Below are 14487 nucleotides of genomic sequence, written 5' to 3'. Positions count from 1 at the left end.
TTTCCGATTTGTTACATATGATGCAGTTAACAGACCATGGAACAAATAAGCCTTTACTTTGTAGCCATGGCTTCACAGGGAAAGTGCCAGAATGCAATTGAAAAAAGAATGTTTTCGCTGAAGGTCTAACAGGCACATTTTTCACGCGTTTCAAAACATTCCGTTCAGGTCCTAAGTTGTATATCGTGCGATGTACAGGAAGCGGTAAGAAAACATGTACAAGATCCCGATAGAGTTTCTTTCGTGTCACAGAAGACAAAAATTCATTCGACAAATGTGCTTTCAGTAATGAAAATGACATAACAACTTCCTTCAGAAAACCAATTGGCGTTGGTGTTCATTCATTTCTTGATGAGACAACCCACTCAGGCAAGGAAGAACTTAATCTCACTTGAATAACAGTACGCAGAAATATATCACTTTTGATCCCGTAAGAAAAAGAACCTACTTATGATCTGTTTCAAAAACAAATATGTTAGCCCCAGTCCCCCATTCTTCAACGAACGAAACAAGTTACTTCGGCTAGTTCTTTCCCAAGTAGATCCCCATATAAATACTGCAAACACTCCATGAAATTTCTGCACAGAAACACTTGCCCTACATAATACTTGTAGTACATAATACACTTTTGTAACTAAAAACAAATTGCACACACTAGCTCTTGAAACCATCGAGAAATTATGCCCACCCCATTTTTCTGTCTGGTCTTTAACTCTTTTTATTTCTTCGCTCCAATACTCTGCACTGTCACAATAATGTTGCAATGGCACTCCAAGGTATTTTGCAGGGATTACGCTCCAATTTATGTTGCAAAAATAGGCGGGTGTCTGTGGCCAGCTACCGTGCCATAAGCCTAGGCACTTAGTCCAGCTGACCGCACTTCCAGTTGCGGCACAAAAAGAAACAACCTCTTTCGTAGTTTTCTTCACACTCTCTGTATCTCCGCAAAAAATTGCCACATCATCCGCATAACCCATAACTCTAGTCTCAATTCCTGAATAGCTAAATCCACGAATAGATAGGCTTCTAAGTATTTTCAAACAAAGCGGCTCTAATTACAAGGCAAACAGAAGAGGCGACAGGAAGCATCCCTGTTTTACTGAAGACTCCACTTTTATACTGGCGCTTAATTTTATATTAATTATTAATTTTGCAGTGCAATCTTTGTACACCATTCTCCCTCCATCTGTTATCACTGAAGCGGCTTTAACATGTTCTAAAAGCAAGAAAATGACATCATGGATGACTCTATCAAATGCATCTTCAAGATCAATTTGTATCATGGCCACTCGGCCCTCCTTTTCGTCACAACATTCCAGTATGTCCCTGGCAGTATGTATATTGGAAAATATTGATCTGCCTTTGATACCGCAGGTTTGATGGGGGCCGACAAGTTCTTTTATCGCAGTTTGCAAACGTCTCACTAGTACTTTAGTGTAAACTTTAAAGTCCATATTTGTCAAGCTTATTGGTCTATAGGCTTCAACCGCCAAAAGCCTCGCTGGGTCTTTCGCTTTAGGAATTAAAATAACGTGCGATGTCCGCAAAAGAAGGAGGCGCTTTCTTGCTCTCGTACATCTCACTTATCACGCGATGTAATGCTACAGCTATTTCCCTTTTAAAGCGCTTATAGAAAGCCCCTCCGAGACCATCCGGCCCTGGCGACTTGCCGGGACGGAGATCTTCAATCGCATCCTCAACTTCCGAAAGGCCTATCGGTCTCTCGAGCGCTTCACAGACTTCATCTGATAATGTTGGAATTAAGGGGAAGAATTTAGTCTTAAAACGTTCGATATCACAGGTCTTTTTCCCCTACAGACTTTCATAATAAGACTGAAATGCGCGCTCTATCATTCCAATATCATTAGTGACTTCCCCCTTATATCTTATTTGCCTTATTTCTTTGGAAGCCGCGTGTTTTTTCTCATCGCTCAATGCTCGCTTGGTTGGCGTCTCTCCCATCCATAAATGCTCTGCCCGTGCCCTTAATACCGCACACTTGTACTTTTCTTCATCCATAACTTCAAGCTGAGACTTGTTTGATTTCTTTCGTAAATAATCCAGGTGAAGAGCTTTCTGCGCAGTGCATGTATTTTAACTGAGGTGCAATTCCTTTCCACGTTCTTTTTCTTTATGCTGCACTCCACATTCTCTCTCAATTGTGGTAAACTTAACGTCTGTCTTGAAGAGTTCCCATTCTGCAATGAAAAACGCTGACGTAGTGGTGCTGAGCAAACTTTCGAGCTTATCTTGAACTGCTTTTCTAAAAACTTCATCTTGCAGAAGCTTATCATTTAGCTTCCATAAATCCCAGTTATATTTTGATGCCCTTTGTCTCTTTACTATCATTGACATAACCATGCAATGATCGCTAAAGCTAGCATGTATCACTTGATAATTTGAAAACAAAGGTACAAAGGTTAATGGAGCATAAATTCCGTCTAACCTGCTATGACATTCACCTTGGTAGTGCGTATACACGGCATGATTTTCACTTGACAACACATAACCAATGTCTTCAAGGTCTTGTTCCCTTACAATCGAACTTAAAAGCATGACACTTTTATCGCGAACGCAGGGCAACCTAGATGTATCTTCTGGAAAGCAAACACAGTTAAAATCACCCAGTAAAATGACGTGCCTTTCACAATTTATGTGCTGCTGAAGTTGACCAAAAAAGACTTCCCGCTCCCATGCAACGTTAGGAGCGTACACGCATATGGCCCTCCAAGGCATCTCTGAAAAAGTAAAATCACAGAGAACCAATCTACCATCCTCGGATGACGTGACCGCTTCTACCACGGCAATGCTGCTACGCAAGAAAATAGGACAGCCCCCAGAGCTGTCCGCCGCATGACACATGCATACGCTATATCTTGGGCGGAAAATGTTAACCATTCGCTCCGTCTGTTCATCACTCACAATTTTTGTTTCTTGAACGGCCAATAATGTCTATATTATTTTCAACCAGGATACGATTAACTTGACATTGCCTTCTACGCGCGCCTATTCCACGCACGTTCAACGTCGCGACACAAAGACCATTAGAAATGCTAGCTGCCATTTTAAAGAAAAGAGAATCTACACCATGCAGTTACCGCATGTCGTCCGTCTCACATCTCCTGTTTCGTTGACACCGTGATCTAGCCAGGCGGACCATGACTTTCGGGGCTTTAAACAGCAATGGCGACAGCCACCGCACATCCCACCCACAAACCTTAGTCCCCAGACCACAACACTCTTTCTCTCCTAGAAACGCCTCCGCTGACGCGGAGGCGTCGGGGTTGTAGTGCGGCGTTTGGCTTGAACGCCAGGCTTGGGCTTGAATGCCGGTCGGCGTCCGGGTGGAGCCTTCGGCGGAGGCTCGTCACTACTGCCTTTCTCTTGATCCTTTTCCTCCTGCTCATCCGTCTCCTCGTGAAGCCTCTTAGCAGGTGCACTGCAAGACGCAGGCATCACGGTGTCGCAAGTGTCCTGCGTTTCCCCGGTCGTCGCTTCTGCTAAGGTGCAAGTTTTCTTGGTGTCTTTGTCCTCGATCTCAACCGAGGAATTTGACTCTGCCGTGTCATCCCATGGGTCTTGGCCTCGTCAACAGGTGTTACCTTCTTCAGTGGCGTCAGCACCGAGGGTTGGGCATCACTCCCTTCACCAGCGGCTTCCACTGCGTCTACCACGTCCATCAGGTGATCAGTCGCGTCCTCTTTCAATGTCGGGCCTGTCACTGTTGCGTAGGTTCGCACGCACTGGGTCTCGTCATGACCGTAACGACGACAAAGCCCGCAGTGTGGTACGCGCCACTTGCGTCGTATGTGCCCGATGCCCCGGCATCGGAGGCAGAGAGGAGCTCTGCCTGGGACATGCACGAGCGCGACATCTTCCGCTATTCGCCGCTGGTGGGGCAAGTCTTCAGTGGTGACGCCAGCCTTCAGCTTCAGTGTCACGGAACGGGTGGTTGATCCTTTGTCGACGCATCCTTGCACCCGCCACTTGTCCCTGGTGATTTCAGTCACCTTCCCAAAAGGTGACAAAGCAGTACTGTAGAAGGGACGTGACGGCGGCTGTACGAGCCGTGCCGTCGTCCCTACTCAGAAGGGCGCAGGCGGCGAGCCGAGCGACGGGGCTGCGACGACCAGCGTGGCTGGCTTTTTGAACGACACTCTGAGGATCACGTCCGGGTCACCAATGTAAGAAACCGATGGGTCGCCGCGGAGCGCACGACCAAGAGGACCAGCTCAGCAGACTTTTAGAACGGACTAGCGCGTGCCGTGCTTGCGCCGCTGGCACGCGCCGCCCAACTTTATTTTTCTCGTCTGTCGCAGCCGGCCCCAAGGCGCCGGCCGAGAAACGCTGACCTTAGCGTTCGCGCTTAGCAGCGTCGGTGGGCGCTACAGTACGAACGTCTTCGTCGGGTCAGAGCCTCCTATATATTTTTTCATGCCCGCCGAGTGGCGAGCAGAGCAAGGCGCTCCGCCCGTCTATGGCCCGTACCTTCTAGTTCATGCGCTCGCCACCACGCCGCGCTGCCGCCCCATATCCAGAGCCGACGACGCGACTACTTTGTTGCGCGCGTGCTTGAGGAGAGAAACTTGCGCTCGTATTAGAGATGGAGCTGTGAAATAACTGCGCAGTTACACTGGTGTTTGTTCATGATGTACAGGGGTGATGGGAAGAAACGCAAACAGTGCGGAGCGATGTTTTCATCCTGCTGTGACCCTGGTGGAAATAAAAAGATGGTAGAATAGTTTTATTCTAGTGGCTTCTAGTTATCATGCAGGCTGCAACCACTCGAAAAGAAATGCGAAATATCAGAGAATGCAGGTGCCACACTGTTCGCGTTTCTTTACATCCCCACAGTACATTGAAAGCAAGCAACACGAGACATGTTGTGAAAGCTGGACCTTTCACTTAGGCCCCCAGCTGTGAGATCAAGCTCACAGTTTCAGGGTCTTTCGTGACAGTGGCTTTATTGCGAACACTTTGGCGACGTCTTGTTTGTCTGTCGCTTTCAGAGCGAAATTGGTGAATATTGGGCGAAAGAACTTCGTAAGCAACAATTTGAGCAAATTCTCTTGGTGCCCTGGCTTCGAACACATCAAAGCTTTGTGCTCGCGGAGGATTTCGGTAGCATTGTTCGCAGCCTCCTTTAGAGGGTGATGCATACGCCTTCTTCTTGCTAGAAGAACTTCGACGAACATCTGTAGTGCGTAGAGAACATCTAGAAGTTGTGCGGACGGGTAAAGAAGTCCACCGCGGTCTTGGTGTTTAATGAGCGAGTCCGATGGTGTCGAGGCGTTTGGCTTTGTTAAGAGCGCGAAGCACTCCACACATTCGAAGTTTTCTCGTACGGCTCCTGCGAGGTAGCCACCAACCATAGCCCATGCGGCCACATCTGGAGTGGGAAGTAGAGGCTTATCTCGGTTTAGTCGCTCTATGAGCTCTCTACGTGCATCCGCAGGAAATTCCTCGCTGGTTTGCTCCCTTGTGTTTTTCTGTTGAGGAAGCGTTGAGAAGCAATCACTCTCTTCTGCTGCCATTATGTTGTTTGTACTCGACGCCGATGCGATACCCGTCTTGAGGGTTTTCTCAATGCCTGTGAGCACGGCGCGGACGTCCGTTTGGTCATTTGATCCTGCTGATTTCCTGAGCCAGCCAAAGAACAACTCGATTGAGTCCGATGACATTTTCCTCGTCAAAACGAAGTGAAAAGACGTGACCGCTTGTTCACGTGTTCAAGAAGATATCTAATGCACTCAACGTTCGAACGAGTTGTGATCACAAGACCCTCATAAGTCTCTTTGGTTAGAAAGTTCTTTGCCAGGCACTGACTTTTGAGATCGGCCAGGTAGTCGAGGAAAATTGTCTCCAGCCAGATTAGTCGTTCATCGCCTGCAGATTCAAACTGCTTGCAGTCAGCATTCTGATGTATGTGCTGGGTACAATTACTCACGTCCATGAGCACGAACCAGCGGTGCACGGTGTCCATAAATTGCACCGTAGGTCCGACACCCGCGAAGCTTGCGTCGCACGTGTGGCCCGCCTGCTCTTGCAAGAGCTTCATAGCAGCTGTCACGGGAGGTGAAAAAACTTGCACTGCTCTCTGCACGTTAATTTTTTCCTTATTCGTAGGGAATACGTGCTTTCTCGTCAAAAATCGTACTGGCTTTACAAGGCTGCCTTGCTGCATTCTGTAGAGGCTCTTCAAGTGGTTCGCTGATATTTCGCCGCCTTTTCCGATGTCATGGTACAAAAACTGTGATCGCACGTTTTTGATCAGGTGGCACTGATCGAATGCAAGAAAGAGCTTTCGATTCGGTTTGCCAGGGTGGTCAATGCAATGCTTGAGGCTTCCGTTGCACAGAAGTTGCATAGCCAAGACATTGATTTTGTGGTTGTCTGTGACAATGCGCACGACGAAAAATCCTATTTCTTCAACTTCCTTCAGAACGTGTCTCATGAGCATGTGCAGCTCACGGCCAGTGCAGTTTCTCACGAAAAAGTACGCCATGGGTATTTTGAACGAAACTGAAAGGCCGTTAAGGACGAAACACAAGAGTGAGTTGGCCAGCACAGGCTCATTTGTTGTTTCTTTGGGGAAGTTCACACCATAGTCCACTTCGCCGATGAAGGCATCTCTTTGCTTATGATACAGTAGCCGTTGTTTGACGCGCATTTCGTCTACAATTAAAGAGCATGCCCTCGCATGCAACGAGGGATGAGAAGCGAGTTCTGCAGACAGCCTTTGCTTCACGAGATCGGTCATGCCATCTTCTCCACGTGATGAGCCTATAAAGCGCTCGAGGGTACTTCGACAGGGAAGCCGAAGAATACCTGTGCTCCTTACGTGTCTGTATGCACGAGTCGAGAGGTTACGCAAAACCACAGCATGGCGCACTGTCACTTCAGACCACGTTGGTTTCTTCTTCGCGAAATTCTGAACTTGTTCCACTAATATTGAAGCAGCCAGGTCTTTCTCTTTCGCTTTCTCCACAACTTGCAGGAATGCAGACACATAGCATTCTTCCTTGAGCTTTTGCAGTTCCTGTTTGTACTTGTCGACGGTGTTCTTGAGTCGCTCAATTCGCGCGTTCAAGTCTCGCTCCTTACGTCTCCACTTTCGTTTGTCCATTGCCGAAACCGAGAATAATGACGACACCTGCACAGCTCTGTCCACCTGCACGGTCGTAGTGATGCAGCGCTCGCTTGCGCCGTTTTCCAGGGGCAGCGGCAGTTCGGTTGCGGAGCAATCCATCAGTGATAACTCTTGAGAGGCGACGTCGACGGACGGCAAGTCATTGAGAGGAAGCGAAGGAGACTCCTGTTGGCTCTCAACTGCTCTTCGTTTCGGCGGTGGTGTGTTCATTGGCGCAGCTGCCTCTCGTTTTCTCACAGACGCGTCGCTTCTCTCTCTATTTTTCGGAGGCTGCAGGTACGCAGGATACTCTTCGAAAATGCTGGGAACAGCGTCTTTCTTGAGTTTGCGAATTTTGCAGCCCTCCTTGAAGTCGGAGCAACCGAAGTGTCGGCTGCATACAGTCGAGTAACACGACGTCGTATTCGGTGTCCAGTCGTCCCGAGAAATGACCTTTAGCCATTTCGCTCGCAGTTCCGGATCGCTTGGTATCTCGTGAAACGATATGCCCGGCGTACGTTGTTAGCTCGAAGACTTGCAGCGTGGTACGCAGCAGTACGGCATCTTGTCGGGCGCAGGGCACCCCAACTGATTCTACACTGCGGATAGAAAACCAAATTGGTATGTCGAAAGTAATGCAGCATGAAATATTGTCACGTAGGTGACGGTGAGCTGCCTGCCACACAGGTTGACAAAAAAGTAACACTGCGTCGACGATGAACTTAATATAGAATTTATTGGGCGAACTTGTGCCCCGCACTCAAGCAAACTCGGCAACAGCGAAAACAGCAAGCGCGCCTACGGCGTTCGTCGGACTCTGGCAGCACGAGCGGTGGACCCGTATTTATACCCTCTTGCGTCCAAGATCGAAACGCGTCAAGTGACGCCGCTCCCGTCGGCAGCAACGCCGCTCGCGTCGGCAGGAACGCGGGCCGGAGTCAGTCATAAAACTTTATTCTCGGTACTGGGAGTGATGGGTTCTGCGACCCCACCAGATGGCCCTCAGTCAGTGCTGAAGGCGACCTCTTGGGCTCGCGCTGTGACCCGGACTTGTACTTCCGGATCAGAGCTGGCCAGCAGGGTCTCCCACTTTTGCGAGCCTACAAGCTTCTGGAGTTCTTCGGATGGGGGGTCTGCGGGGCAGTTCCAAAAGATGTGTTCCATTGTGGCTCTCTGCCCACATTTCGAGCAATCGGGTTTGAATTCGTCTGGGTTGATGTGGTGCATTCGGACCGGGTTTGGAAGAGTATTGGTTTGGAGTTGTCTCCATTTAACCTCTTGAGCTTTGGTAAGGCTTTTGTGAGGTGGCGCTAGCGTTTGTCTAGCTAACTTAAAGTACTGAGTGATTTCCTGGTAACTGATGAGACCTTCCTTTGTGCTTTCCGGGCTCGAGTCGTTGCTCACGGCTCGGCCGATAGATCCTCGAGCCATACTGTGAGCTGCCTCGTTCCCAGGGTTGCCAGAGTGAGCCGGTACCCAGATCAGTTCCGCGTCCCCCCGGTTTTCGGGGTAGTTTTGAAGGATTTTGAAAGAGGTTTTTCAGATTCTTCCTCTCGAGTAATTATTAATGGCAGTTTTGGAATCACTTATAACTGTTTCAATTTTGGGGTTAGTTAAAGCTAGTGTTATGGCCGCTTCCTCCGCAACGTTAGAGTGTTTGACTCTGACTGTAGCTATTGATATCGGTTCTCCGTTTGCCGCGGAGACCGCTATCGCGAAGGCGTTGGTATTGCCGGGGTATGCCGCCGCATCAACATACGCCACGTCCTGCCTTCCCCCGTATTTCTTTGCTAGAGTTTTGGCTCTAGCTATTCTCCTACCCTCGTGGTAGGAAGGATGCATGTTCTTTGGTAGAGGTTTGATAGTTATGGTGTTTCTGATCTTTGGGGGGAGTTTCTGCACGTCCTCCACCAAGGGTTCAGCGTTTTTACCTATAGCATTTAGTATTTCTCTGCCGGCTGTCGTTCGGGTTAGTCTGAGCTCTTGTGCCCTCCGGTGGGCCTCGACAAGCTCGTCCAAGGTGTTGTGTATTCCTAGCTGTAATAGTTTATCAGTAGGCGTGTTGATTGGGAGCCCGATGGCTGCTTTATAAGCTTGCCTAATTAGTCCGTCAATCGCTTGTGTTTCCCTCTGCGTTAATTCCAGGTACGGGAGCGCATAAGTAATTTTGCTGATTACAAAGGCTTGGACTAGTTTGCATAGGTCCTGCTCTTTTACCCCTGTTCGCTTGTTGGCTATTCTCCTAATGAGCCTGATAGTTTGCGTTGTGGCGTGTCTTAATTTTTCTATGGTGATGTGATTACTGCGGTTTTCTTGTACATACATGCCTAAGATTCGTAGAGTGCTTACTCTTTTGACCGGTTCTCCTTGTACAAGGATTTTGAGATCCGGGATGGGGTAGTCAGTTGCTTTTTTGCCTCTTGGGATGTCACGCTTGACCAGTAACTCGGATTTAGGTTGTGAGCAGCTAAGGCCCAAGGTTTCTACATGGGGTTCTATAATATCGACTGCTCTTTGCAGGGTATCTTCTATGTCGCTATCTCGCCCTTTGGTAGTCCATAGGGTGATGTCATCCGCATATAAGGTGATTCTGAGATTAGGTACAGTTCTTAGTTTAGCCGGCAGGTTTATCAGGGCCAGGTTGAAGAGGAAGGGTGAGAGCACGGAGCCCTGTGGGGTTCCGCGGTCACTCATGTTGATGGGATCTGAGTTTGTGCCGCCAGCCGAGATCTCGGCCGTTCTTTCCATTAAAAAAGATCGGACGTAGTTGTATGTTCTCGGGCCCGGATTAATTTGGGAAAAGTTGGTAAGTATACTTTCATGCGTGACATTGTCGAAGGCTTTGTTCAGATCTAAGCCCAGGACTGCCCTGACACAGCTGCTACGTGGGATGATTTCTTCGCTAATGAGGAGCATGATGTCCTGTGTAGAGAGATGCGGTCTGAAGCCTATCATTTCGTTTGGGAGAAGATTGTTGTCTTCCACGTACGCCTTGAGCCTGTTTAAGACCATGTGCTCCATGAGCTTGCCTAGGCACGACGTAAGGGAGATTGGTCTGAGATTTTCAATGTTCATCTTTTTGCCTGGTTTTGGGATGAAGATGATTCTGGCGTGTCTCCATTCTTGCGGAATATCCCCTTTCTCCCAATAGGTGTTGATTAGGTTAGTAAGGGCCGTAACCGACGTAAAGTCGAGATTTCTAAGGGTTTTGTTAGTCACACCATCGGGGCCAGCTGCTGACGTGGTTTTAAGTTGCCCGAGGGCGTGGCATGTCTCTGCTATACTGAATTCCTGGTCTAATTCCGGGTTTTCCTCACCTTCATACCACGGGTACGGATTGGGCGTCGGATGCGTATTGATGTATCTGTCTTTGAGGCTCTTTATGAGATCATCCGCAGTGCCCTCGTGTTGATGCGCGATCTGAATGAATTTGTTTCGCTGGGCTGACTTGGACTGCGTAGGGTCAAGGAGATGTCTAAGCAAGAACCAAGTATTCCGGTTGCCTAGCTGACCGTTGACCCGATCACATACCTGTCCCCATTGCTGCCTTTCCAACTCCGCGGCGTATTCTGCAATTTGCTTTTCTAGTTCGGCTATTCGTTTCCTGAGTTTGCGGTTGTGTTTCTGAGACTTCCATCGCTTTTGCAGCCCTAGATGCGCCTCCCACAAGTGCTTTAACTTGGGGTCAGTCGTGTGTTGCTCATTCACCGCTTCCGTAACTGCGGTGTGGCTTTGTACGTCCTGTTTAAGCTCGCGGGTCCAATCACTTAGGTCCTCGATGTCAATCGGAGCTTTACTATCCCTGGCTTTGCGGAAATTATCCCAATTGGTGATTCTGGCTTTAGGTGGCGGTGGTTTGAATGGTGCTGTTTCCACTATCGTTTCGAGCAGGTAGTGGTCGCTACCCATTGTGAGCCCAGTGTTTACCCACGTGGTCGTAAGTACGTTCTTGGTGAGTGTGAGATCTGGGGTTGTATCTGCAGTTATGCTGTTTCCTATTCTGGTAGGGGTGCCTATGTCATTGAGTGTAGTTAGACCTAGATCCTGTATGGTTTGCCAAAGGACTGTACCTTTATATTGGGCCTTTCTGTACCCCCAGGCAGGATGTGGCGCGTTGAAGTCTCCGACTATGAGTAACGGCGCTTTGTCGGCGAGCTTGACCGCTTTACGGACTAAGCCTGATATGGCGCAAGTGCGATCGCTGGGTGGAGTATATATATTAAGAATGAAGACATTTCCATCACCCTTCTTCCGTGGCGGAATTTCTATCATCGTGTGCGTTACCGACGTGTGATCAAATTCGTGTTGTATGGCCGCGATGTTTCTCTGGACTAGAGTTACCGCGACCAGACGACTACCTCCTTGTGGATCCGCATTCGCGGGTATAAAAGAGGTGTAGCCTGCGAGACGGGCGGGTAAGGTAGCTTCTTGAAGTGCGATTACATCTGGCTCGTTGGCGGCGTGTTGGACTCGGAATAGCAGGTCACTACGTTTGTTTTTGTAGCCCCTGCAATTCCACTGCCAAATTCTAAGGCGCTGAGGTTGCGGCGCCATGTTGGCGAGGGTTGTGCGGTGCTAAACTTTGCAGGATTAGCTGCAGCTGTTGCTCAATGCGCTCAAAGCGTTGGTCCAGGTGGTCAAAGCGTTGGTCTATGCACTCAAAGCGCTGGTCTATGCTATTGAAGCGTTGAGTGGTTTGGTCAGTGAAAAGGTTGAAAGCTGCTTTAAGCGCGTGGATTTCTTGGTCGTGTTTATCTAGGCGCGCATTGATGCGCTCTAGAGCCTTGGACGTTACCTGGAACTTAGACCTGGGCACCGGCTCGCCCTCGCTAGAGGTTTCAGCTAGTTTTTTAGCAGCGGTATCAATGCTTTCTGAGGACTGTCTTTTTTGAGTACCTCGATTAGCATCCGTTTCCATGTTGGTTGTCACCCCGCTGGTAGACGGGAGAGATGTGGAGGCACAGGGCAGTTTCGCTACTGGGGTGGCGGGGGGGCGGCTTAAAGAGGCGAATTTAGGCGGGGAATTTTGGTTCTCGGCCTTTTCCACCTTGGCTTTTTGCATTTGCGCGATAGTGTGGAGCAGTTTTTTTGTTTATAGCCTTATACTCCAGAAGCTCGCGTTCCCTCGCGTGAGCGTGAGAGGCCCTAGCTGCCCAGCTCACCTGTTTGTCCGCTTTCCTGGAGCTGGTGCTGCTGCTTCTTGACCTCGAGGTCTTCTCAGACTTGTTGTCGTGGCTGTTGCTTGTCTTGCTGTTGCCGCTTCTGCCGCCGGATTGGTTACTGCCGCCTTTCTTCATTTCTTCAAGGGGCGGGAAGGAGGCTGATCTGTCCCTGGATCGGCTGGAGCTGTGCCCTCGGCTGGCAGATCTTCGTCGGGTTCTTGAGCGGTGGCTCCTAGATTTCTCCTTCTTTTCCGAGTGATCCCTGTAGTCTTTTTCATCTTCATCGTCGTCATCTGACGATAGAAGTAGGTATCTGTTGCTCGTCGTAGTCGGTGGGGGTAAAGAAGGCAGGTCCTTCTTGGGTTTAGTAATGAAACGTTGCTTACAGTTACGGCTGCCTGTGGCGTGCACGCCGTCCAATATGATGCAGCGTGCTTCACAGCTCGGGAGTTCTCCCTCCGGTGGTGGTGGGTGCTCTTCTCCGCAACGGCGACACCGCTGCGTTTGGGGTTGATAGCAGACGTCGGCTCTATGACCGGTTCTTCTGCAGTTATAGCACGTTTCCACTCTCTCCCTGAAGGGAAAGCAGTTGAAGGGCATACACTGGAATTTGACGATTCTTGGGAGCTTTGTGCTGGCAAAGGTGATCACCATGGCCCTGGATTGTCCCATTCGCCTCGCAGATAGAATCTGGAGTTTCGGGTTCTCGATGGTGCATAGTTCAATAATCTCTTCCGCCGACTCGTCTCCCAACGCTCCATAGATGACTCCGCGTACGGCGTTGTCGGGAGCCGGGAGGTAGGCCATGACTGGGTGATCCACATCGTTGATGCGGATACCGGGGAGGTTCAGGTAGAGTTGGGCGCGTTCGTCACTCGGGGTACTGATGGTAAAAGTGTTGTTGTACGGGTTAATCCGTAGCTGGTCTTCGTTCCTGATCACCGGCATCGGGAGATTCAGTTGCGCGCACACCGTCGCCAGCAGTATGCCGGGGGGAATAGTGCGTAAATTTAAATTACGCGGTCTGACAACAATCTTGTGGTCGTCACGTGGTAGGCGTGGGATGGGTGGCATCTTCTTTCTCTCGGCTGTCTTTTTCCGACTGATGACGTACTTGCCGTTGTTGTGTGCCTTGTCAGCGGGCGAACTCGCTGAGTCGGTCGGTTGCAGGAGCGCGTTGAGGGCACGGCGCTCCGCGGCCTCCCGGCGCTCGCGTTGGTAGAATTCTTCATGCCTCTTGCTGACGATTGTCTTCCATTCGGCCCCCTGAAGGACCGCCGGCGCAATCGTTTCCCCTTCTGCGGTGTATGGCATGACGTGCGCGAAGCTCAGCAGAGTCCCGGCACGTTCGGCAGACGCCCGGCGCGTTCGGCGAACGCCCGGCGCGCTCGGCACGCACGGACGCTCCCTCCGCGACCGCCGGCGAAAGCCGGCGTTCCCACACGAGGTCGGAGTAACAAGTCCCGTAAAATGGCAAAAAAGCGGTCCTACCTGGCGAGACCGATATTCACAGATACAGCACAGTTAGCGGAATCCGATGTGCATACTTTGGATCACGTATCCAGGCTTGTAACACCAAGCATAGGCAAGATTGTCGGAGCACGACGCGGACACGTCCACACTGCTCGGCGACCGGAGCGTCCCCGCGAGCCGGAGCTCGCGTTCCTGCCGTATGGCGTGCGTAGATCAAGGGGCTTTATGGGGTGTGGGGTGCGAGCGCCTCTTGCGGAGAAGGCAGGAGTAAATCGAGGAGGAAGGGGGAGGGCAGCGCACGGCCTACGCCGCTCCACTGCGCGGGCATTAAAAATATAGGAGGCTATGGTCGGGTACTCCGTGAAGCCAGTAGAGCTTGAGTCGTACGCCTCGGTCACACGGGTCGACGACCACACAACGGTGGTCCTTGACATCAAAAGTGTCTGCAGCAAGAATCTTCGTTTTCCCTTCTTCGTCCTTGAAAGTCACCGCCCACAGATGGTTCATCTGATATGCACCCAGCAGTGCAACCACTTCCGGCATGAGCGACAGTCGTATAAGGGCGCATTCACACTGAGACATTCGGCGTCTGCAGCGGCGCGGAACCCAGTTCGGCGGCGGCGAGATCCGCCGGAATAGCTCTTTCCGCGCCGATCGGTCTCGGACCGATTTTTGCGGCAGCTGCCGCCGGATTCCCTCGCCGCGGACCAATCGGAGCGCGAG

The 14487-nt window shown here is 50.3% G+C and overlaps 2 protein-coding genes across 2 annotated transcripts in view; one reads left to right on the top strand and one right to left on the bottom strand.

The window, feature by feature from the left end:
- The window catches only part of LOC119454627 (keratin-associated protein 21-1-like), a 569870-nt gene that overhangs the window by 34583 nt on the left and 520800 nt on the right, over positions 1-14487 (top strand). The window lies entirely within an intron of this gene.
- LOC125945243 (uncharacterized) lies at positions 4901-6745 on the bottom strand. The gene is given in 2 exon segments (XM_049666913.1): positions 4901-5717; positions 5720-6745. Coding segments are annotated over 2 exon segments (1737 nt in total). The 5' UTR covers positions 6671-6745; the 3' UTR covers positions 4901-4931.

Source organism: Dermacentor silvarum, chromosome 5 (assembly GCF_013339745.2).
Source record: "Dermacentor silvarum isolate Dsil-2018 chromosome 5, BIME_Dsil_1.4, whole genome shotgun sequence".
Lineage (NCBI taxonomy): Eukaryota > Metazoa > Arthropoda > Arachnida > Ixodida > Ixodidae > Dermacentor > Dermacentor silvarum.
The sequence above is the reverse complement of the archived record's forward strand: the minus strand, read 5'-3'. Positions and strand labels throughout refer to the sequence as shown.